The 23,127-nt window shown below is 42.0% G+C and overlaps 1 protein-coding gene and 1 long non-coding RNA gene across 2 annotated transcripts in view; one reads left to right on the top strand and one right to left on the bottom strand.

The window, feature by feature from the left end:
• The window catches only part of LOC124282195 (ankyrin repeat domain-containing protein 26-like), an 895,780-nt gene that overhangs the window by 261,754 nt on the left and 610,899 nt on the right, over positions 1–23,127 (bottom strand). Inside the window, exon 34 of the mRNA XM_046718159.1 lies at positions 2,393–2,608. Within this exon, the coding sequence (XP_046574115.1) occupies positions 2,393–2,608 (216 nt within the window). The remainder of the gene's footprint in view (positions 1–2,392; positions 2,609–23,127) is intronic.
• LOC124282199 lies at positions 8,090–23,058 on the top strand. Its single transcript, XR_006900091.1, has 3 exons — positions 8,090–8,177; positions 20,880–20,882; positions 23,047–23,058. It is a non-coding gene; the product is annotated as an uncharacterized LOC124282199 (long non-coding RNA).

The raw sequence follows: 23,127 nt of genomic DNA, 5'->3' as shown, positions 1-23,127 counted from the left end.
TATCATGTCATTGATGCTTATGATTTCACAGTGGTCATGAGGTGCTGACAAATCAAGGATCAACCTTTTCTTAAGGCTACATTTACCTTCGGCTAGCCCCTGCGGTCTTACTTGAAACAATTCAAAAGGTGAATGTGTAAATGGTCCATCGATATAGCCCCTATTCAGTTCTTTTTGCACTAAGGCATTAACAGTTTCAGGGTCTTTTTGGGCACTCAGGTTGTTTTACACACCCAAGTTTCATCTGGCACTGATGACATGAGGGGATGAAAGTCATGTTCAAATCCATTGATCACATAATCCACAAAGTCTGTGTCAGGATGGGAAGTTTTCTCGAATCTGGTCTATGTTGAGCGGCGTCATGGTCAATGTTTCTCATATGACTGCTTCTGTATGTTTGGTCTTCTGGCAATCGAGCTTACTGTGACCATTGCGAAAGCAAGAAGCACAAATATGAAGAAAGTTGCACTAAGATCTCAAACATCCGTCATGATTGAAGTTATTGCAAACTTCTTCCCCTTGATGCTGTAAACTCTGACACCCATATGAATCAGTCGTACTCGATGAAGGGGTGTAGGTCTTCCTCGCAGCTGCCAATCAAGACAAGACACTCTCTTGCACTAGCACTGACGGAAATGTTGCCATGTTGTGGATGATGCTGGCACATCTGACACTAGACCTTCAGCGTAGGCCAGATGTACAGGTCGTGTATATCCTGGTATTGGGAATCCCCCAGTCGAGATGTATCCCCCCTCTCAGCTTGTGCCGCGACATCAGCAGCAAAGCGTTGGTGGTATTCATATTGCATGAATCCACCATACAGGTTATGGAGTTCTCCAACAGTGTGTTCATGTCGGTCCAGTTTGGTTCTTCTGTTTGGCCACGCTTCACAAAAAATGTCTTTATATATTTTGAAAGCTCTAGTAAATTCAAAAAAGTTCAAATTCCTGCTGAGTCGGGGATATGTCTTCACATTTCTACACCATCCTGACTCCTCTGACACTTTATAATCCCCAGCTTCTTGTGTTGGTAGCAGCAGTGATGTATTTTCATTCTTGTGTTTTCGTCAACAAAATTAACATAAGGAATGGTATCTGATGATACAAAGTTCACTGAAGAGCATGATGTTATTATCATTTGACCTACCCCTTGAATTTGATTGATGTGAGAAGGAAGAAATTAAATCCTTCATCTCCCTCATCACGTCAATCATGTCAGCTGAGGAAGTCGGTGGTGTTGCCTTATATCGGATGTCTCCTCTGTGTTCCCGGAAATTCCAGTATGCGAGGGTGGTTGCTGAGTAGATGGAATGGCCGCTGCCAGACTTGAGGTGCTGTTTAGAGGGAAGGTTACTGGAACATCCTCTTCATCCCTGTTGATCGGATTTGCCTCAAAGTTCTCTTTATAAAGTTGCAAAACTGTCTACCTCCGCCATGCCGAAGGCACACTGACCCCAATAGCTTGTAGTCTCTGATGTAAAACAGCTGTGGTCACGTATGGAGCCTTCCTAGTAGTGCGTGTTGTCGTCCAACATGGCGGTCCGTGTAACTCGCTTCGTTAGTTGAAGGCAAACTTGAGCTTGCAGCTGTTCTTCCCCGCCTTGCAGTGCGTCTAGTGGCCATGCCAGTGATTCTTGGCAGCTTCCCATCAACAGTGAGGTAGGGTAGTGACAGTGCCAATCACTTAAGTGACGGAGAAAGGTATATATGGATAATGTGCATGCTCTCGCTGCTTGAGAATAATGAGTGAGGCCAGGTGATATGTAAGATGAAGGAGAGATTATAATAAAATTGAATGATTAAAAGAGGGTGCCGGACATAGTAAAATATAAGATAAATAATACATATGAGTGAGAAAACATTTTGTTTGCACAAAACAAAAATATAAATTATTATTGTAGTCGTCCCTCATAGCCCTTGCATCTAACTGGGAGTAGACCCTGTCCAGCTGTGGCAGATGAGCAGGAATAATCCAGTCATGTACGACATAGGTAATCTGTTGGTAATCTTAGGTATAACTAAGGGGGATAACTGCGTACTCCATGGGCATACCACAAAGGATAGCTATGACTTAGTTAAAATTTCATTTCCATTTCTGTATGTCTCAGAAAATAGGCAACTATAATCCAGAGGGAATGTTTACGATATAATTGGGATGTTTTAACAAATTTATTCAAGTTAAATCTGTTGATCAGAAACAAGTTTCAGGAAATAAGGCAATCAAGTGTTAGAGGGATGTATTCATAAGAATTATGACTATCTTAATAAAATGGTTCTGCAACTGGAGCTTGAAGTTTTGGAAAAGAAAAATCAGAATTCAGTAATTGACAACAACAAAACATTTCTGTGAAGTAGAATTTTTTTCAGGTTAAAATGTAATCATTGTAACTTACCTTTGACTTTGAGAAGGCTTGCATATTTGCCGAAGTATGAACCAACTGCTGACTGCTGACAAGGGAACTCTGCTCTGCCCTCTCCATGCGCGCGACTAGTTCTGATACCCTTGCCTGGGCCTCCACAGTCTTATCATGTGCAGTTTGATATTTCTGCTGCAGCTTCTCCACTTCCACTTTAAGATGGTTCCTCTCTTGTTCAATCTGCTCTTTCATCTAGTATAAAAAAATAGTACAGTTATGACTATTAGTAACGCCATATCTTTACTTGTGCTGCCTTATTTAACCGTTGAAAAAATTCAAAACTTTACTATAACTCATGTTATTGGCTCATGGCCTTTCTCTCTATTAACATAAGAAAGGGTACCAACCAATTGCAAACTAAATGTACACATGAATTATTAGTCATTATTACCTATGAGTGAGTGAGTGAGTTATTATTTAACGTCACATCGGCAATATTTCAGCCATATCGTGACGATATTACCTATGAGGGCGAACATATCGGGGTTCATATTTTTCATACAATGCCCTAGGGCAAAATATCACTTTGTCATGGTAACGTGACATCATGGACAAGGCTATTACGTCACGTTTCTTCTGTGATGTTGCGTTCTACATGCAGCGACAGCGGGTGGTCAGATTGTGTTTGAAAGTAGATTTGGGTTTATTTTCTTCAATTTGACGACTTCGGTAATAAACAGAATATTATATTCGTGCCCATATCATACTATGTTTATGACACTTGTGCCTAAATATCGGTAAATCCCTCGCTCTCACTCAGGAAATACCAACATTTAGGCACTCGTGTCGTAAACATAGTATGACATGGGCACGAATATAATATCCTCTATTTATTATCCATATGGTGAAACATGTCTGGGTGGTTGAAGGGGGGTTAGCAATTCACTTATATAATTAGATATTCTAGTGCCATGCCATTTAGACTCTTGTATGTGATACAGAGTACTTTAAACAACTGTACCGGGTTGTTAGGAAGCCGTGGCCGTAGGTAGATTCCAATGGAATGGGTGAATAGCTGAATTAGTTGACGAAGTAATAGGCTCAGACGACAAAAATTTATAGCCTTTTGTACCATGCCAAGTGGAACAGATTGTCGAATGGAGACGAGATCGACAACTCCCTGACTCAGTGTTTGTCGTAGGCATAATTTTTTTTGGAGTCATAATGACTCTCTAGTGTCATATGAGAAGGAGTCATGGACATGTTTTGTGAGTCAACGTCAGTTTGGAACTTTCATCAAAACATCAAATGTTGATTGTTTAATAACGTCAAACAAAACAAGGTAAGAGAGCACCGAGCAGTAAAAAAAACAGTCATCGCCATAGAAACCAAGTTTAGATTATCTGAACTAAGAGCCCAGTAGCAATTTGTCAACAATGATGCAAGCTTCTAAATTCACTGCCTATTTGAGAGAATTGTGTATCAAATACGCAGGTTATCTGCCTCATGACAAACACTGCTGACTCCCTTATATCCATCCCCCTGAAGGTAGATATCTACCGAGAGTTGAGAAGTGAGAAATTCAAATGCCGTTTCACAAGTGATGAATGCGAAAGAGATGTCTTGGGAGGACCTTCTGCTTGACATAAAAGGCGACTAATAGGATCAGGTGGTCAGGCTCGCTGACTTGGTTAACACAATAAGTCATCGTATCCCAATTGGGTAGATCGATGCTCATGTTGCTGAACACTTGATTGTCTGGTCTAGACTCGATTAATTACAGACCGCCACCATAAAGATGGAATATTGCCGAGTGAAGAGGAAAATTTAACTAGCTCACTAGCTACTCGACTACCCATGTATAGACTAAAGAGCATCTCAGCTGCCAACAGGTATACTCTAAACTATGGCTCTTCCGGCGTCATATGAGTTACTACGGCTGACGATCCCGTGGGTGGCATCCAACCACGGTGAATGCCGTTGGGCTTTTGCGGCTCCGACCCCACCATGAGGAAATAAACGATTGCCGGCCAAGTGGGCTTACTGATAGTAGGGATAGCGGTTGAACTCCCGGGACTGACGGCAGACCCCGTGCGGCTTGTGCCATGGGCATAAGCTGCCGTCGGTTGACCTCGTCGACATAGTCCGTGTCAACCTGATCCGAGACATATCACGTTACGCCATGCCAGCGATCAGCCGGACTACCTGTGGCTACGGGCTGACTGCCGTTCCAGTTGACTGGGACGATCCCATACGTGTGGGCCGCAAGCAAGCAAGCGGTCCATGGGATCAGCCCCGTTATGCTCGTGCGGCTCCAATCCGCCTTCGTGGGAAAGGATGGCCGGCCGAGAGGGCTTTTTTATTGGGTTGTAACCGTTGCCGGTTGAAACTACATTAAATAAAATTACATAAATGATTGCAAAAAGTTTTTTTTTGTTTAACATCTATATGTGAAAAAGATTGAACTCTTGTAGTGGTTATAATCAAAATAATGATGTAAAAAAGTCTTAATTCAAATCTCATAGATAATCTTGTTCACCCATAGAAGTTTCACTTCGTGTATGAGCACTGAACTGGCAACATGCGACTTGATATCTCTGCAGAAAAATTAATTTCAAATTTATACCAGTATATCATAGTGGAGAAACAAAAGGGGAAACCGCTCGTCAGCTATGACAGGGTTTTCTATAGAATGTGTAAAGCCCTTAATTTGACATATAGTCAGGTTTACAAAGTTGTAAACAAATCAGTTAGCTCAGGGGTCATGTCAAAATCAAAACCAGGTAGGAAATACAAACTGGATAGCTTTGATAAGGGTGTCATACGCCATGCAGTTTATAAACTGTATGAACGCAAAATCACACTGACGTGTGCTAAAATACAAGATGAGATCTACGATACAATAAATGTCTCGAAAACAACACTTATTGTAGCTCTGGTAGAAATCGGGTTCAGGTACACCAAAATGGGAGATGACAGAACTGTGTTTAGAGAAAAGTACTCAATCCTGTCCATGCGATCAGCTTATCTCAGAACAGTTGAAGAATATCGCAATTTGCAGTTTCAAATTATATGCCTTGATGAAACCTGGTGTAAGAAAATCACTCAGCCAATCAGATGTGGCTTCCTTAAGATTGTTCTGAGGCACCAGTGTTACCATCAGGAAAAAGGTAGACGCCTGATCACATACATCTTGCATGCTGGTTACCGTAGCTTTGTTTTTGAGGCCAAGAAATCTGATGGTGATTACCACAGCGAAATGAATGGGCAGGTATTTTTGGATTGGTTCGAACATCAGCTTTTACCACAGCTGGACGAACCAAGCGTTATCATTTTGGATAATGCCAGTTACCATAACCTGCATGTCCCTGGTACCATCACACCCACCATGAGCAATCTCAAGGCTCAGTTGCAGGATTTTCTCACTTCCTGTAACGTGCCTTACAGGCAATCAGAAACAAAGCCCCAGCTCATGGAAAAAATCTGGCAGAACAAAAAGCCAATCCAGCACTGATGAACTAGCTGCAAAACAAGGCCACATAGTTCTGCATACACCAGTATGGCACTGTGAGCTCAATCCCATCGAGCTGATCTGGGGTAACCGTAAAACATTTATTGCTCGCAGTAATACCACATTCAGGCTTTAAGACGTTAAAGCGCTTGTGCTTGTGATTATCACAAGGTCAATTTCACAGTCATAAGAAAGGCACCCCTACACCATCAACAAACCCCAACCAAATGGAACTTGCTCCAAGATATTCTGTTGTGCACATTCAGTGTTTCTGCAATGCCAAACACGAGCTAGGCATTCAGTCCTGAACGATCAAATTCCAGTGATGTCGAACTTGACACCAAGCTGTCATGCTACTTTGTGCTCTTGTAGATAACATTAGACGTCTGCCCAATTTTAGACAAATTGGGACCATTCTGTTTGACAAAAAACAAGTGGAAGCCAGTCTGTTTTCAATAAGCCACTTGATATGAACCGATGAAATCTTGTGATTCTGAAAAGGGCTGCATCCTCCCTTGGAGTTCAGCCAGGATGCTGATGGTCCTTAACATCATTAGTTTTATGTTTTCTGGCCGATTGGCTGATAGTTGATGGATGACAACCAACATCTAATGCAATAGCTCTAAATCACATGCCAGCATACCAATAACATCTTTGAGCAGCTGTCAGTTGAGACAGTCCCATATTTTCTCATCAACACCAAAATCAATTGATTTTCAAAGTTATCAAGCTGTAAGAATAGTTTACTGAAACCTGATATTGTGTAATGATGGGTGCAAATGATGTTCACCTTTTATTGTAGCTTGTGCACTAAAATCAATATATGGTGCACCCAAAGGATCAAAATAACCATACAAACATAATTATGATATAAATACAAATGGCTATATGGGGGTTAAAAATCATAGCTGTTGCAATACTCTTTCCATGTGCATATGTAATGCCATAATAACGAAAATGAAAGAGCATTGTCAAAACAACAAAATCTCAAATATATTTTTAACAATGGAACTATAATAGCTACCAAATTCATAACATTTTGAACAATAACTGCTGAGAATGGCCATCCAAATTTTCAGCTTTGAGAATGGTTAATAGTGTAATGGACAAATCAAGATACAAACTTACACTAAGGCAAATAATGGAACATATATACCATCTTTATCTCCAAATGTTTCAATCTGCATCATCTTTGACATTTTTTGTCTGAATTATGGTCATAAATAGCTCTTTCAGTATTGCCGTGTTTGTTCCTTCTTTGAGTGGTATTTAGAAGATGGCTTGATGAACAATGGGGATAGTTCTATATAAACACAATCACACACTTCTTCATAATAATATATGCAGCTTTTTGGTGAAGATGCTAACACTGTTGTCAAGCTAGCAAGTTAAAGGGCATGTTCTAGCCTATTTTGCTTGCATTTTAAAAAAAAGAAATTATTTACCTAGTTGTTTCACAAGTAACAAACACATTTTCTTGTAAGTCTTCAATTGGTATTTTTCACATTTTTTCCATTATTTCGACAGGTTTGACTTGTGTTCAACACTATTCTGGCTGCTATACACTGCGTCAAGTGACATTTGTCAGAGATTTAAAGAATGAGAAGCTGCATACCATAAGAAAGGATATACAGCCAAACTGACATATGTTTTTGTTCTTGATTAATGGTGTAACGGTCGACGGGGTGGCTGGAGAGGTATGTACTACAACATTGTGGGTATGTGGATCTCTCTCTTCCAGCCACAGCAACACAACAGTTTTAACTAGAAAATAATTTCACAAGTCATAAAAGTTACCAACGATAAAATTTATTATATACAATAGCCAAATTCTAACAGTAAAGACAATATGCAATCACGCTGCCCAAAGCGTTACTCTACAAGTAATAAAGTACAGTACAATTATATATAGTTACAACAGTGGAAAGATTTTACATGCGCTTCATTGAGTAGAGTGCCTCTGGCAAGCCAGGTGTAAACTTACAGGTTATTCATTGTTTTCTTCCAATCGACGGAGATGCCACCATCCAACACTCAATGATTCGTCTGTCTCCTTCAACCGTTAATCGAAGAATCCCTTATCTCTGTTATTTGTATTGTGACATAAATCCTAGATATGAAACCTTCTAAACACCTCGTAATGACGTCACAACATGGCGGCGTCCATGTCGAGACGTAGCTTACCTGAGGCAGCACAAATCAACACCAAAGTCGCTAAATAAATTACGCCACTTCAGGTAGACTGATGGAACGAGGTGAAGAGAAGGCTTGGATCTGTTTTACATACTAATTCCAACAGTATGAGCTCTCGTAATCCTAAGATCACGGTAAACTATATGTTGCAGTGCACTGGCACGGGACAACACTATATGGACAGTGTAACTGATACCGAGGGAATTAGTATACAGCCAAAATATGTCGTAAATAGTAAACATTTATATAAGGTAATTATTATCGATTACCCTGTACATTACAATGGCTATAAGGCTTAAGGCATGAAGCTAGTGATGAATATCAGTATTATGTACACAAGAAAGTATCCCTTCAGAGACTTCAGGTAAAGGGATAGGTAAAACATAAAACAGACTTGTTTGATAAAATGTGAAATATGAGATAACTTATCATTAGACATGATGATTTAAGATTCAAATTTTCTGTTATTGAGCATTGTTTTATATGCAGATATAATGATGAATGTGCGAATGTAAACTTTTCCATGAACTAACAATCATCCATACACACATTTTCCACATCTACCTGTGATATGATTAAAAACAATACCCAGTTATATAACTTCAAAGCATTTTGGTGCTATGATTGGATGGGATGTCATTACCTGTGTTCATCTTTCAACTGATCATGTAAGTTTGTTACAGGTGTTTCACATCATTGTCATGTCTCAATGGTCAGCTGAGATAGCACATGTGACATCTATGACATCAACAGTACTATAAACAAAATTCATTCAGTTTGACAACAATGAGTAATCAGTCAACCAATTATTCAAAAATCCTTTGAACAAAGTAAGCCTATATATATAAACACTTTTCACAAATCCACTTTGATAACAGTGATTGATCCATTTATGTATTATCTGGTTTATCCTTTGATGGAAGTTTTTTTTCAACTCAACTGACCATTCCTCTCTTTCAAGTGACAAAGTCACAAATCCCTTTTCATAATCCCAAGAACATGTGATAAAGGCCATTGTATAGAGTCCATTGAATGATTCTAATTGTATCATGAAAATGTTTATGAATCACTGTTATATACTGATACCAGTAGTAAGACGATGGGGCTACAGGACCAATTCCCCTGATGGTGTCCTATCAATCCAATTCAGCTCCCAGTGGCCCCTAAAAATGATGATTGATGAGCGGGGACATCGTTTGATGTGGCAGGGTGGAAGCCTTGAATATATTTACTTATTTCTAATTTTTTAAATAGCCGTAATAGTCGGCAAACTCACGATGGACAGGGTGTCACATAAACGATCAAAGTCGGCTAAGGAGTAGGTTCTGTATGGGCAGGGAGTTCGTTTGTCTCGAGGCTATACTTGACTAAAGCATCCATGAGGTGTACCCACATGACCTAGACTATTTTACAAGGTAGTGAATTGTCCTCAACTAAGCACTGGGCGTAGCGCTAAATAAATATCCATCCCTTCGACGAAGAGGTTGAACAAATGTTTCTCGATCAGTCTCCACATGATATACATATTTTAGGGTTCAAAAATCTTAGGGTGGTAATACAGTGTCATGGGGTATGATGAGTAATTCCTCTCGCACGACTCCCCTGTCTGATCCATCCTTGAGGTAATACAAATAGGGTTCGTCTTCTTTGATATCCACCCAGTCGATGTGGTATGTGTTGATGGACCACACAGACTCAGTGGTGTGTCACTGATGATCTCCTGATAAATACCTCACGCTGACCCCCGACACGACAGTTTCTGTTCTTTGCCACCGCGACGTGGCATGGATGATTCAGGGGTCACGGATTTCATTTTAATGGCATCAGTGGGTTTCCTATTGATTAATCGCGTCACTTTGTTGTTGATTGCTGCCACCACTTTGGGTAAACAGGTCACCCATTCTGTCAATCGGGCATGACCATCTCTTGTCTGTACTTAAACCCGAATAAGCGTTCAGCTAATGTTCGGTTAAATCTCATGACAATAGCTTGGCTACGATGCACTCCCGCTAAGCTGCATCTGACCTTGACCTTGTGCTTCGCTAGCAGCTGTGACACAGATCCCATAAACTTGAGTCCCGGATCAACTTGTAATTCTGTAGGCCACGTTAAAAGGCTGCGTTTATAGATACACTCCAGTGCATGGGCCACTGAGTTGAAAATCTCTTGTGGATAATGGCGCGGCTTCTTTGCATCGACTAGCGACATCCACGACGGTCAGGGCATATTTAAACGTTTTGCGTCTGACTGTGTTGTGTGGGAGAAACAAGAGGTCGGCCTGATGGACTTGATAGGGTATTGAAATATCAAACCTTCTCCTTGGTATATATCGGGGGTGCTGGCAAGTAGATTTGCCACAGGGCTTGTTTTTTCAACCAATCTTTAGCAATATTTTTGGAGACCTTCATGGCTTCAGCAAGCTTGTGGATGGCGCCCGTGCCTTTCCAATATCCCCGTGAGCTGTAATAAATCTTACCCATTAAGTCGTGATGCTATTATTAGCAATCCATCTTTTCGTATCCATGGGCGTATCCTATGCTTGTCACTTTTCAACTCATTTTTTCACATCTTTAGCCTTTCTTATCTCACCGTTGTTGGCTTTTAAAATCAAATATATTTTAGGCCTTAAGCAGACGTATTCCTCAATAGGAGTCCCTGCACATTCGTCTTTTATTTTTCCGAGTACACATCCTAGGTTTGAATTTCTAATAACAACGAATCGGTGTCGGTGTACAGTACCTTGCCGTAATGCTTCTTAGTTTATTATAATAAAAGTTGTACATCAAGTGTTTGGATAAGTCGAGAATACTCCTACACACGTAGACCAGTCTGTTCAATTTTATGTTACTCTTGTTCATGTGCAATGCCACCAAATCATTATTGAATATCCTACTTCTGTTAAAGGCCCGGGCTCACTATCCGTCTCCTAAGTTTTTCATTGTTTTGCCGAATATGGAGTTTATAGACCTTTTCTTCAAAATAACTGGTTGCTTTTTTCCTCAGATCAGTATTCAATCTAATGTAAGACTCCATCCAAGGACTTTGATCGAACTTAAGAACTCTATGTATTTTCTTTAGTTCCATACCCAAAGACAAGTACAACTGCAGGTTTCTATAGTGAACGATGTATTTATGTTTATCATTCAAGTTGGGTACGAATTTTTTCACTTTGGCTACAGTCCGTTTGAGTCAGAAACGGACCGATGAATTGCAAATTTTATCATTGTACAAAATTGCCACATTAATATAAATAGTACACATGTTTATCATTTACTAATACCCAACAGATTTCTTATATTTGAAAATTTTCCGGACTCCACCCAAAAAGTTCTTTAAGAAACTATCATCATTGAAAACGCAAAAGTTGTTATCTGTCGCGGCGGGGTGAAACCGCAGAAACAGAACAGACAGTCATGGCGGGGGGACATCTCAAAATCTATTCCGGGAGACCTGTTGGTTCCTCATCTGTCGTAGTGTCATAGTCACGACTTAAAGGGATGACAAGTGGTGCCACAGTTGCCTGTTGTAAGCCATCCCGAGACCAGTAACCTTGTTCAATGATGTTAGCTACCTTGTTGACACAGTTTTGCCAAGTTTCAGTCGTGATTTTGTTAAGGGATTCCTTAACCAAAACCTCTATGTCACGTAATCTAAAAGTTGTGTTTGATCTGGCAACATCTCCTTTGACAATACCCCATATCATTTCAATGGGGTTAAGGTCACAGTGATAGGGTGGAAGTCGCAGAATATCGTGACCCTTACTTTTTATGTAACTGTCAACTTTGTAGAAAGGTTCACCTTTGTGGGTTTTTATGATCTCATATAGCTGAGGCTTCGTTGCCTTTGAAGGCCGTGCGATCTGCAATTTGTCGAGCCATGATATCATATCACCTTTTCAACTGTTCGATGTCGGGGCTTTCCTGCACACTGTGGTATGGGGCATTGTCCATTACGATAAAAGACTTCTCTGGTAGAGCTGGTACCAATTTGTTTATAACCCAAACGAGGAAAACCCCATCATTCATCTCGGAATGTTAGCCTCTGTTATCTGTGGACTTTGCCCTGAATACCAAGTCGCAGCCTGGGAGAAAGCCTTTGCTGGAGCAACCAGCAATGATTAGTCTCTCTCCTTTCCCTAGAGGCAGCTTTCTACGTGACCCCTTATGACTCCCATCGGGTACCCACTGACTGCTGGCAGTGTGCGAGGCATTGACCCAGGTCTCGTCCAAGTACACTGGCTCGAACCCTTCCTCGCGCTTCTTCTCTATAACCCTGAGAAAATTATTTCTCAAGCGAACGATATCAGGGCATTCACAGAGTACTGACCTATTCTCCCCCGAAATGTTCTTATAACGATACCCGAAAGAGTGTAAGAGTCGCCAGAGTGTGTACTTTGATACTCTGAGGTTGTGTTCTTGCTTCAAATGCTTTTAAAAAATTTTCAGCGACATGTATTTGTTTTCAGAATAGAGCTTGTTGATAGACTGCCTTACAAGGTTCTTTTGAAAGTTGTCCAAATGTTTTAATTTGTGTGATTTTGACATGACCCCTACCTGCTTCGCATCACCCTCACAATGTTTGTGTTCCAGAACATTTCTCAGTACCCTTGCTGATACTCCTAAAGCTTTTGCTGCCCGCTTATGGAATTTATTAATGGCATAAAATGGTTTGCCCCTTTCGTCTTCAGCACGGAAAAAATCGTACACTTTAATCATCAACTGTTTCACTCTGTTTTTTTCTTGGAATATGCAGATCTCCAAAGCTTTTGCCAACTATATTCTTCATAGCAGAATTTCCAATTGCAAGTGCAGAATCGCAAGTAACGTCTTCTTTCCCTACAATTCAACTACCGGTACTCAAAGAGACCAGTTCCTGTCCTTGTTCAAATGGAGAATGAGTTGATAGCCATTCAATCAGCTTGTTAACGTCACTGGTGTACCTCTCAATTCTAGACGTCCTTAGTTCGACATGCTGGTCAGCACTACAAAATCTGGTCCCACAGAATTCCTCGAAGTACTGAATCATTTCAGTACAACCAGGCATTGCCAAGATCCACTGCGCCAACACACTGTCTGTCAGTCCTCGTCCATGAGTGAGACCACCGGATGTCTTCATCGCCCGCATGAGAACCTGTTCAATTGTCATGTCTGTCCAGATGCCAGCTCACATCTTGTCACTTTGCCTGTGTAAAACCACAAACCTGGTAATAGCTTCAAATTCATCCTTGGGCATAATATCTCCAAGTTATGACATCTGTTGAACATACAAATGGGCACTTTTGGCATAAGCAATATGTCCTGCACCATGAAAATATGGTATAATCTTGCTGGCAGGATGAAGATGAAGATCCCAGTCTCCGATCCTTTCAGCTCGAATGAACTGGTGTATCAAAGAAACTTGCTCAAAATATTGGCACCACAACTTGGCAGTTCTGCTTTGAGATGATTCAAATTCCTGACTGCAGTCAGTTTTTCGACAAGGTTTGTTACATTGGCAATAGCTGGAAGTTCATCGGTGATCACATGGTTGGTTTGAACATCCTTATACAAAGTCTTCAGACAAGCTTTACTTGTTTCATCAGGCTGACCTTCTGCAAGGCAATAACAGCAATAATTGCTAACTGTGTCAGAGTATGAGCCCTCAATGCTCTTGCATAAACGTGACCAGTTAACATTTTTTTCAGTAGAGTCAGAGGCATAGATAAGTGACCATAACTCTTTCAATCCACTGCCATCCATTATATAACCGACCGAACCCATGAAAGATATAAGGAGATGGAAACCACCAAGTCTGACAACAACTGAAGCTGGAGTACTTTTGTTCTGGTGGGAAGCTATAATATCAACAGCTTTCTCATATAGAGGTTGGTCAAATGTCACAAAACATGTTTTCTGTCCATGTTTCCTGCATTTGTCAGCAGAATATGCCAGCACAGAATATATTGCGTCTGGATTCCATGCCTGCAAATTGACAAATGGCAATGGGATCACTTTGGATGCTTCATAATTGTCAACACTTTTGGCACACTCCACTCCAGCAAGGAGTGTCCTCCAATTTCAACCATACTCCACTCATCCAAAGCGTATCCAAAAGAATATGCACAGAGCTAGAAGAGGTCAGCTTTCTGACATTGGAAATGTCATCAACAGTCAAACCAAGCAAACCTTTCTTGCTCTGAAATGAACAAGTCAAACAAGTGTAGAAGTGAGCACAGCTCACATACCCCCGCTTCCCACTTTGGGACATGGAAATGACTGATATTGATATATATAATGTGACAAGAATCAGCAGCTCACAAGACTTTCTCCTTGACTCTACTAAACTTTATATACATGTTAGATAATAGTTTTGCCATGTACTGATCACAATAATAACTTATGGAAACATTATTTTTTTGTGTTTTCTTGGGAAACCTGACATACAATTGAACTTGTTGCACACAATGAAGTGGACGTAGATGAAGATTGTTATTTTTTAGCACATGGCATATCTGTGGGTCATGATTAACTTGTGTATTAAGTTTGGTGAACCTAGCATGTATAGTTTCAATGATATGCTGTGGCCAGGTAACCATCAAACACATTTGGCACCAAGTCATGTTTCCATGGAAACAACAACAAAACAAATTCTGAAAAAACTTTAAAATAGCAAAAAGCACATCAATGGGTAATGATTAACATGTGTGTGAAGTTTCCATGGAAACAGCAACAACAAAAAATGCAAAAAATATATTAAAATAGCAAAACGCACATTAATGGGTAATGATTAACATGTGTGTGAAGTTTGGTGAACCTAGCATGTAAGCTTTAAGAGATATGCTCCGGACAAAGTTTCGGGACGGACGGACGGATGGACAGAATGGACGCTATATACCCCCGTTACTTTGTAGCGGGGGTATAAATATCAATTGACTTGGACCTGACATTGTCTACTGAAACAGCTTTGTTACGCTTGATAACATCAGATATACAGACAGAACTACCTGGTGTGACACACATGATTACACCCATACTATGAAATGTGCCATATCCATCAAGTGTGCGAACAGTAAAATCTGCATTGTCAAAGACAAATTGCATGAAGGCATTTTCACCTCATTTTCTTCTCATGATCTGCAGCCATTGCAGAATGTTCATAGGAAATAGCCTAATAATATGATGAACACACTCCCAAGGCTGACATAACATCCATAAGGTGCTTAGATCCAATTAGTCGGTGAATATACATGGCTAAACCAAGTTGTATCATAGACAGAAATGATCTTTCTCTTGTTACTGAGAGTATTTGGTGACAAATAACAGATGCCTTCCTGTGCTTTGTAACAACATCACCTTTCTTATCTTTGTTTGTAATCCTTTTGACCAAAACACAGAGAGTATTAGGCACATTCATCATGTGATAATGAAAAGCATCATCAGCAGGAGTGTAATGGTCAGTATCACAAAGCATTGACCTGATGTCCTCCAGTATGATATCCGCAGCTGTTTTCACTATGCGCAACCGTTCTTCTTCAGGGTTCCCCAACTTCTGAGAATACCATTGATCGCTAAGGATCTTGTGGCCAGTATTTCTAATGCAAAATATGGGTTTCCTTCCACGAATGCTAGAAATCACCAAAGTGAGCTAGCAATTTTGATCTCAGGGTTTTCTCTCAGTTTGCTCCTGAGATGCTCTGTTGAATACTGACATTCATAATTTTGTTCCAGAAATTAAAACAAATCATCAAAGGCTCTGCTAAGTTTTTCATCTGCAGGTCTACCCTTCCCTCAGATAGAACGTGGTCTGTTAAAGAATTTCTTATAACATGTATGGTGATACCTAGCTTCAGCAGCCACTAAATCTATGGCGCTTGATATCCGTTCAATAACAGCTCGACCCCACATATCACCACGATATTCAGCCATGTCAAGAATGGAATCTTTGGAACTAATCGTTTGAACTTAAAAAATATCCCTCTTGTCTTTAGGGTTTTTTTTAGTCTCTGAAACTATATCACAATTTCCTCCACAGAACAAGCAATTCATTTTGAAATTGAAAGTTGACACTGATGATCTTAAGGAAACCATCTTTCAAGGTGAGGGGTTCACAGCTGCTAAAATAGAAGATTCACGAGTGTAATCTTTGCAGCAGTTTACATGAACTGAAACTAAAGATATTCCAGATGATTTTTCAGCAATTCCATCTTTGCGCCTTATACTAGTTTGCAGTAGACCTCTTGTGATGGTGACAATATCACCAGGAGGTAAACTTTCACTGCATATGATGCAACACTCTGTTGGATGCATCGTGAAATAAAAATTGTCCGTGGAACTAGCAGGTTGAAATGTGGATATGCTTCAGTATGTCATTGCTAGAGACTATCTTGAAGAGAAAAGATGGAAGAAAGGATAGAAATGTTATGAGCAGCACATGCAATCGATTTCTCACAAACCATCAAATCAAATTGGTCCATCAAACTAGAAACTTTATAAAACTGTTACTGCATTTGCTTCAGTGAATGGTAATACCAGAGGCCTTCTCAAATCACTTGGAAGAGAAAGGTTTGTGGCAAGATATGTATTCCTTACCAACCAAGTAAGCTACACACAATGGAAGCTGTTCAACTTAATTGCTAACTGTTCGTGTTAAACAATTCCCTGACAAAAAGTCAAACACTTGATCACTGCTATGCATCTTAGGACCCCTTAAGTGGAAGATGATAGTTGATGAGCAGTTATGGAAGAAAAGAACAAGTGGTAGTTTACCGCCTCAGGGAATTGTTTCAGCCATTTGTGGGTTTTTGTGAAATAATTGTTGGTTATGTATCAGTACTTTTATAATTGTTGCGATTTTCAATGGAAATGAAATTATAATTTTAAGTAAAGTTATTATATTAAAACTTTCAGATAATGTAATTTTCTGATTAAAATTGATATTTTATACTTATCCTGACTCATGCTCTTTTGCTTGTCTTCTTCTTCTTGCGAACATAGTGGAACACTTGTATCTCCCTAATTGAAGCTCCCTTCAATGTAAAATTACTAATTAGTACTCACCAAGAGTTGCTTCCCTTTCCGAAATGCGCGGGAAAGGAGGCGCCACCTCTTCCCACATGCTTCACTCTCTCCTGTTTTACGAGCCCAACACTTGAGTTTACAGGGAAATCCAAAGTGTTATGTGGGGAGGATGGGAGGGCTTACCTCATGAGTCAGGATAAGTATAAAATATCAATTTTATTCAGAAAATTACATATTTTTCCTTATCCTGACTCATGCTCTTTTGCTTGTAGAATCCTACGGAAATGGAGGTGGGAAACAGAATACTTTGGATTTAAATAATTAGTGATTTATATATGTAATAACCCCCTACGGGAACTTCATAATGGCACTGTAATTAAGATAATTCCTGCTGCTATAATACATAAGTTCTACCAGCTGCCATAGATGGGGGTGCTTCAATATTTAGATAATATGATAATAATAATAATAGTATAAAAGCGACTCCAAAGTGGAGAAGCGACCCAATGTACATGTAACATCAGTACTGGGCTTAAGACTAATGTAGACTTAAGATATGTATATAATTAGCACAAAACTCCGTAGAGTTATAAGCTAGATAATACTAGTATGATATATACAGAATAATCTCGTGAGACTATGTCTCATCGTCTACGAGGACTGTCAACTGCTGTGCGAGGACCATGGGACCGAAATGGTGAATACCTGAGACGTCCTCGGTGGTGATATCTCTCAGATAGTGGTTAGCAAACACCATGTCGGATTTCCAAAAGCAGCCCTCCATAATGGTATTCAACGAGCAATTTCCGTGTAGAACAAGTGTCGAAGCCAGTGCTCTGATTTCATGGGGATTAGATGCTCTTGGAGGGTCGAGTCCTGCAGCCTTGTAGGCACGAAGTATGACAGTTCTGTTCCATATCGATATTGTGGTACGAGAGACTTCGGTCTGAGTTGCTGTCGATAGAAGGATGAATAACCACTTGAGTTGTCGTCGCATCGTTTTGGATCGTTGTAGATAGATTTTGAGTGCTCTCACTGGGCATAATGATAGGTCAAGCGTATCATGAGGTCCGAGAATTGAGGAAAGTGCAGGGACATGGAATAATCTGTCTGGTTGACCTGGCAATTGATTCTTGGCGATAAAGTCCCATCGCAGTCCCATATGCACTATGTTTTGATTGTCATCGAAACGTGTTCTCTCATAATCTAGAGCGTGAATTTCTGACATCCTGGCTGCCGTTGCTAGGGATAACAGGAACAATGTTTTCTGTGTCAGAAATTCAAACGATGTTGATTCCAGTGGTTCATAGGCCTCACTTGTGAGGTGTTGGAGCACTACATTTAGATCCCATGCTGGAGCACGAAATCTCTGTTTCTGATCCTCCAATCGGAATGAACGTAGCAAGGCCAGTAACTCTGGCGTCTTAGTTAACTTGACACCCGTTCTCATAGTTATCACTGAACTTAGAGCTGCGAAATATGTTGACAATGTCGAGGCTTTTAGACGTTTAGTTTGTCGTAGGTAACAAAGGTAGTCAGCCACTTGTGGATGTGTAGCATTTCTAGCTGTAAATCCCTTTTTAACAGCGTATGTCTCAAAACTGTGCCACTAGTCATCATACAAGTTGCGCGTAGAATTGCGTAAAGCAAGCGTGACTGCTTTCGCCGCTCTGGCTGAATAACCTCTCTTGTTTAGACACACTTTAATACAGTCCATACGTGAAGTTGGAATGCTTCTGGGTTTCCGTGCGCTTGTTTGGTGTGAGGATGTACTAGTAGATTCGAGCGCTTTGGGCTTTGGTAGTTGTAGTATTGGTTGTCCGATTTCTTGAATTAGAATGGGAAACCACGTTCTCACTGGCCAGTAGGGCGCGACCAAAATCAGTTGGAGGCTCTGAGTTTGTCTGATTTTCTGTAACGCCTTTGGGATTAGCGCTGGCGGCGGAAACGCGTACACGTTGAGGCCTTCCAAGGATATGCTTAGTGCGTCCATTGCCCACGCTTGTGGATCTGGGACTGGTGATACGAATGTTGTTGGCTGATTGTTGAAGCGAGTGGCGAATAGGTCTACTAGCGGAGCTTCTATTTCCTTGATAATCTGTGCAAAGATTTCTGTATGGAGCATCCATTCTGTCGGTGACGGTAGATGTGGCCGAGAGAGTGCGTCTGCTAGTACATTCTTGGCTCCAGGAATGTGACATGCTCTGACATGTATGTTGAGATCGTCGATTAGATCGAACAGTTGAAAGCATAGAGTCAATAGGTTCAATGATCTCGTTGAGCCTTGTTTGTTTATATAAAACGCCACTGTTGAGTTGTCGGTGTGAATCATTAGATGCGCATTCTGTAGGATGCTCCAATGTAGTAGGGCGTTGATTACTGCTTTCATTTCTAGCATGTTTATGTGCAGCTTGCTCTCTTGCTGGTTCCATAACCCTGATGCTGTCCAGTTGGCGAGATGAGCTCCCCAACCTTGGAGCGACGCGTCTACATAGAGATGGGTTTTGAATTCCGGCTCTGTTAAATAGATGCCTTCGCAGACATTCGACCTCCTGGTCCACCATAGTAGATGAGGTCTGATGTGCTCCGGTAGACTGAATGGTTGAAGGTCGTCGAGATGAGCGTTGATGAGGACCTGTAACGGACGTAACTGTAGTCTGCCTCTGACTGTCATGTCTTGGGCTGACTTGAGGAGACCCAACAGACTCTGCCATTGTCGTAGTGGTAGCGGAGAGAGTAAGGCTTGTGGGATGGTCTGTTGGATCTTGAGCCATCGGTCCTCTGGAATGCGATGATACGGTTCTGTGTCGTGATAAATCGAATGCCTAGAAATTGCAGATCTTGCGTAGGTTCTAGGTCCGACTTGAGTAGATTTACTAACCATCCTAGCTGCGTTAGTAGCTTGATGATGAAGTTTAACTGTAGTTTGAGACGCTGTGGATCTTGATCTACTTGAATCCCGTCGTCGAGGTAGAACGCACTGCGTAGCCCTAAATGATGTAGGTAAGTGACGATAGGTTTCGTTACTCTTGTGAATAACCAGGGGGCCGATGATATTCCAAATGGCAGTACTCTCCATTGGTAATGCAGCCCGTCTAGTGTAAACCGTAGGTATTTCCTGGATTCGGGATGTATCGGGATATGTAGATAAGCATCCTGCAGATCTATACTGGCCATGTAGTCCATGGGACGAACTAGGTGTAGTAGTTGAGGTAGATGTATCATGCGAAACGTTGGCGGTTTGCGTAGATAATCTCTGTTGAACGTGCTCATGTGTCGGAACTTTCCCTTGGAGTTTTTCTTGGGTACTAGGAAAACTGGAGAGTAGAAGCCTGGTTTGATGTTTACTTGATCCAGTACTTCTATGGCCTGCTTGGTTAGGAGAGATGAAACAGCTTCTCGTAACTTTGGTAGTTGTTGAGCCTGGAAGTCGAACTTGTGAGGGTTGACTGTAAGCGGAGGCGTGGCCTGTAGTTGGATTCGATATCCGTGTTGTAGGATGTTGGAGACATATGGATCCTGTAGAATTCCCCAGTTCTCCCAGTGCAGTTGAAGGCGTCCACCCACTTGTGATGGTTGTACTGGAATGGCTGGGGGTGGAAGACTCCAGTCGTTCCGAACCCGTCTTTCATTGTTTATAGTTGCGGGAGCCTCTGGGTGCCCTGCCTCTTCCAGATCCTTCCCTGTAGTTGCCGTATGGGCGACGAAAAGAATCTTTTCCTCCTCTTGAACCGGCCATCTTCCTGTCCTGTGCTTTCTGTAAGCCAGTAAACTTTGATCTTCCTGAATATCTCTGTGATGTCTGCCTGATGACGCTAGCTAGCGTGTCCATCGACTTTATCATAAGGACTTCCCTTGAAACCTTGGTGACTTCTTTAGAGACTTTATCTATTCCTCCAGCGGAGATTGACGGCGTAGACCACAGGGCTGTGTAGAGTGAAGATGTGAACTGTTCACCCCAACTGCAGGAAGCGAGGAGACCTTGACGACGAGCCAGAGTTAGCGCTGCGGAGACTGATGTAAGATGATCCGTTAAAAACTGCTGGTCCTTCTTCTGCATAAGGAGGGCCGAGTATATCATTCTGTCGTCTTCTGATGTAGAATCTCGAAATCTGGTGATGAGAGTTTCATTAATAGTTCTTGATCTGTTAAGGCCGAAGAACATTCTTCTTGTCATGGTTTCGATCTTAACCAGCTTGCGGTCGTCTATCTTGTATGTCTTAGTCTTGGCATCGTTGATGACTTTGAAGTTATCGTCGATTTCTTGTGCCTTGAAAAATGGGTCCATATTATGGGCTGAGAACTTTTTGGCGTTGAACTGTGGTAAGTGCGGCGCCTGGGCTTTAGTGGCTTTATGGAAGGCTGTGTCCAGACTCTGTGGGACCGCTGCTATCGGGTCGATCGGAGGTAGGGTGATCGTGTCTGCGTCGTCCTCCCTCATGAGATAGGTGTTGGCCGGGTTACCATTCTTGGAAGGTGAAGATAGGTCCAGGTTGTTAACCATCCAGTAGCGTATTTCTGCATCGGAGAATATGATGCCTCCATCATCTTCTGTAACGGGATCGCTGATAAGAGGTTGATGCTCTTCCGATGGTGACTGAGGTGGAGTCCTGTATACTTGTACAGCTCTGCAGGGTGACGTCAACGGAGACCTGTCTGGGGACTTCCGTGAAGACTTGTGAGGCGAACGATGTGGTGACCTGTGAGGAGATCGACAAGGTGAACGACGAGGAGATCGACGTGGAGAACGGCGAGGAGATCGACGTGGAGAACGGCCTGACGAGCTGCGTCTGTATGGTGACCTTCGCGGAGATCTATGTGGTGAACGATGATAGCTTCGCGAAGCTCTTGGGGAATCCCTCAATGACCTTCTAGACGAAGATGACTTGGAGCCTGTAACTGGTGCCCTTTGCGAAGACCTTCGCGAAGCTTCATCTGAGTCCGGTCCTGGGGAGTGACGACTTGACCTTCGCGAAGGCTGGGGGTCTGAGTCAGAGTCCGGGGATGAGAGGATCTTCCTTCGCGAACCTCTTCGTGAGCGTTGATCATCGGAGTCCGAGGTAGGTGACGATCTAGGTGTCCTTCGCGAAGGCCTTCGCGAACGCTGAACATCTGGGTCCTTCGCAGAGGTGGGCTGTGACGTCCTTCGCGCAGGTGGGTTCCTCAGCGATGACTTGGTAGCAGCCGCTACGTTGACAGGGGGGTCCCTCTGGGGTGACGTCTACGATGGAGCCTTCGCGAAGGCTCAGGCTCTGGGCTGGTTGTCTCTCCAGTCCGTAGCGGTCTTCCATCATCTTCATAATCTGAAGAACCAGGTCGTCTGGGACGGTCTGCGAAGATGTAGTTGCTGCCCTATCTGCGTTGGTAGCGACGGGACCCTCAGGAAGATCGTCAGACATCAGCGTTGGTACATCAGGCTGCGTGTAGATCTGCGCTGACGTCACTGTTGCCGACACCGGTCGTTTCTTGTGATGCACATCAGGTATGATGATCGGCTGATCATCATACAGGCCCAGTTCTGCGGCGGGAACAATCTCAGCTGAGAAAGTCCTTGTAGACTTCGTCGATTTCCCCTTGGAGGTAGACGCTGCCCTGGGGGTGTGGAGTCTGCGTTGAGTTGAAGTAGAAGTCCTCTTAGTCTTCGGCTGCGACGACGGGATGTCTGGGGATGCAGGACGCTTCTTGGAGACGGCGGACTGCGTCCCACGCCTCTCCTCCGAGGGTAACTCTAGCGGAACACCAGACGGGAGGGGGTCGTCCGACAGCAGTTGACTGGCGAGGGGTTCAGATGTATCAGCCATGGCTAGACTCTGCTTACGTGACCTATCTGCTGCGCGCGTCTCAAAACGCAAAGTAAATATTTGTTAAAAGCAGAATTAGACAAATTATTACAGTAACTGCAACGTGAAGAAAATGAACATGGTGCAGTACAGCTAGGGCATATTAAATGCAGATCAGCAGCAGAAAAACGTAACCTGCAAACAGTACAGATTTTCATCAACGTAAACTACTGAACAATCACGGCGTCCCGTGAATAAACAGCAGAAATACGAATAAATATCAATACATAA

Source organism: Haliotis rubra, unplaced genomic scaffold (assembly GCF_003918875.1).
Source record: "Haliotis rubra isolate DU_JTF1 unplaced genomic scaffold, ASM391887v1 Scf295, whole genome shotgun sequence".
Lineage (NCBI taxonomy): Eukaryota > Metazoa > Mollusca > Gastropoda > Lepetellida > Haliotidae > Haliotis > Haliotis rubra.
The sequence above is the reverse complement of the archived record's forward strand: the minus strand, read 5'-3'. Positions and strand labels throughout refer to the sequence as shown.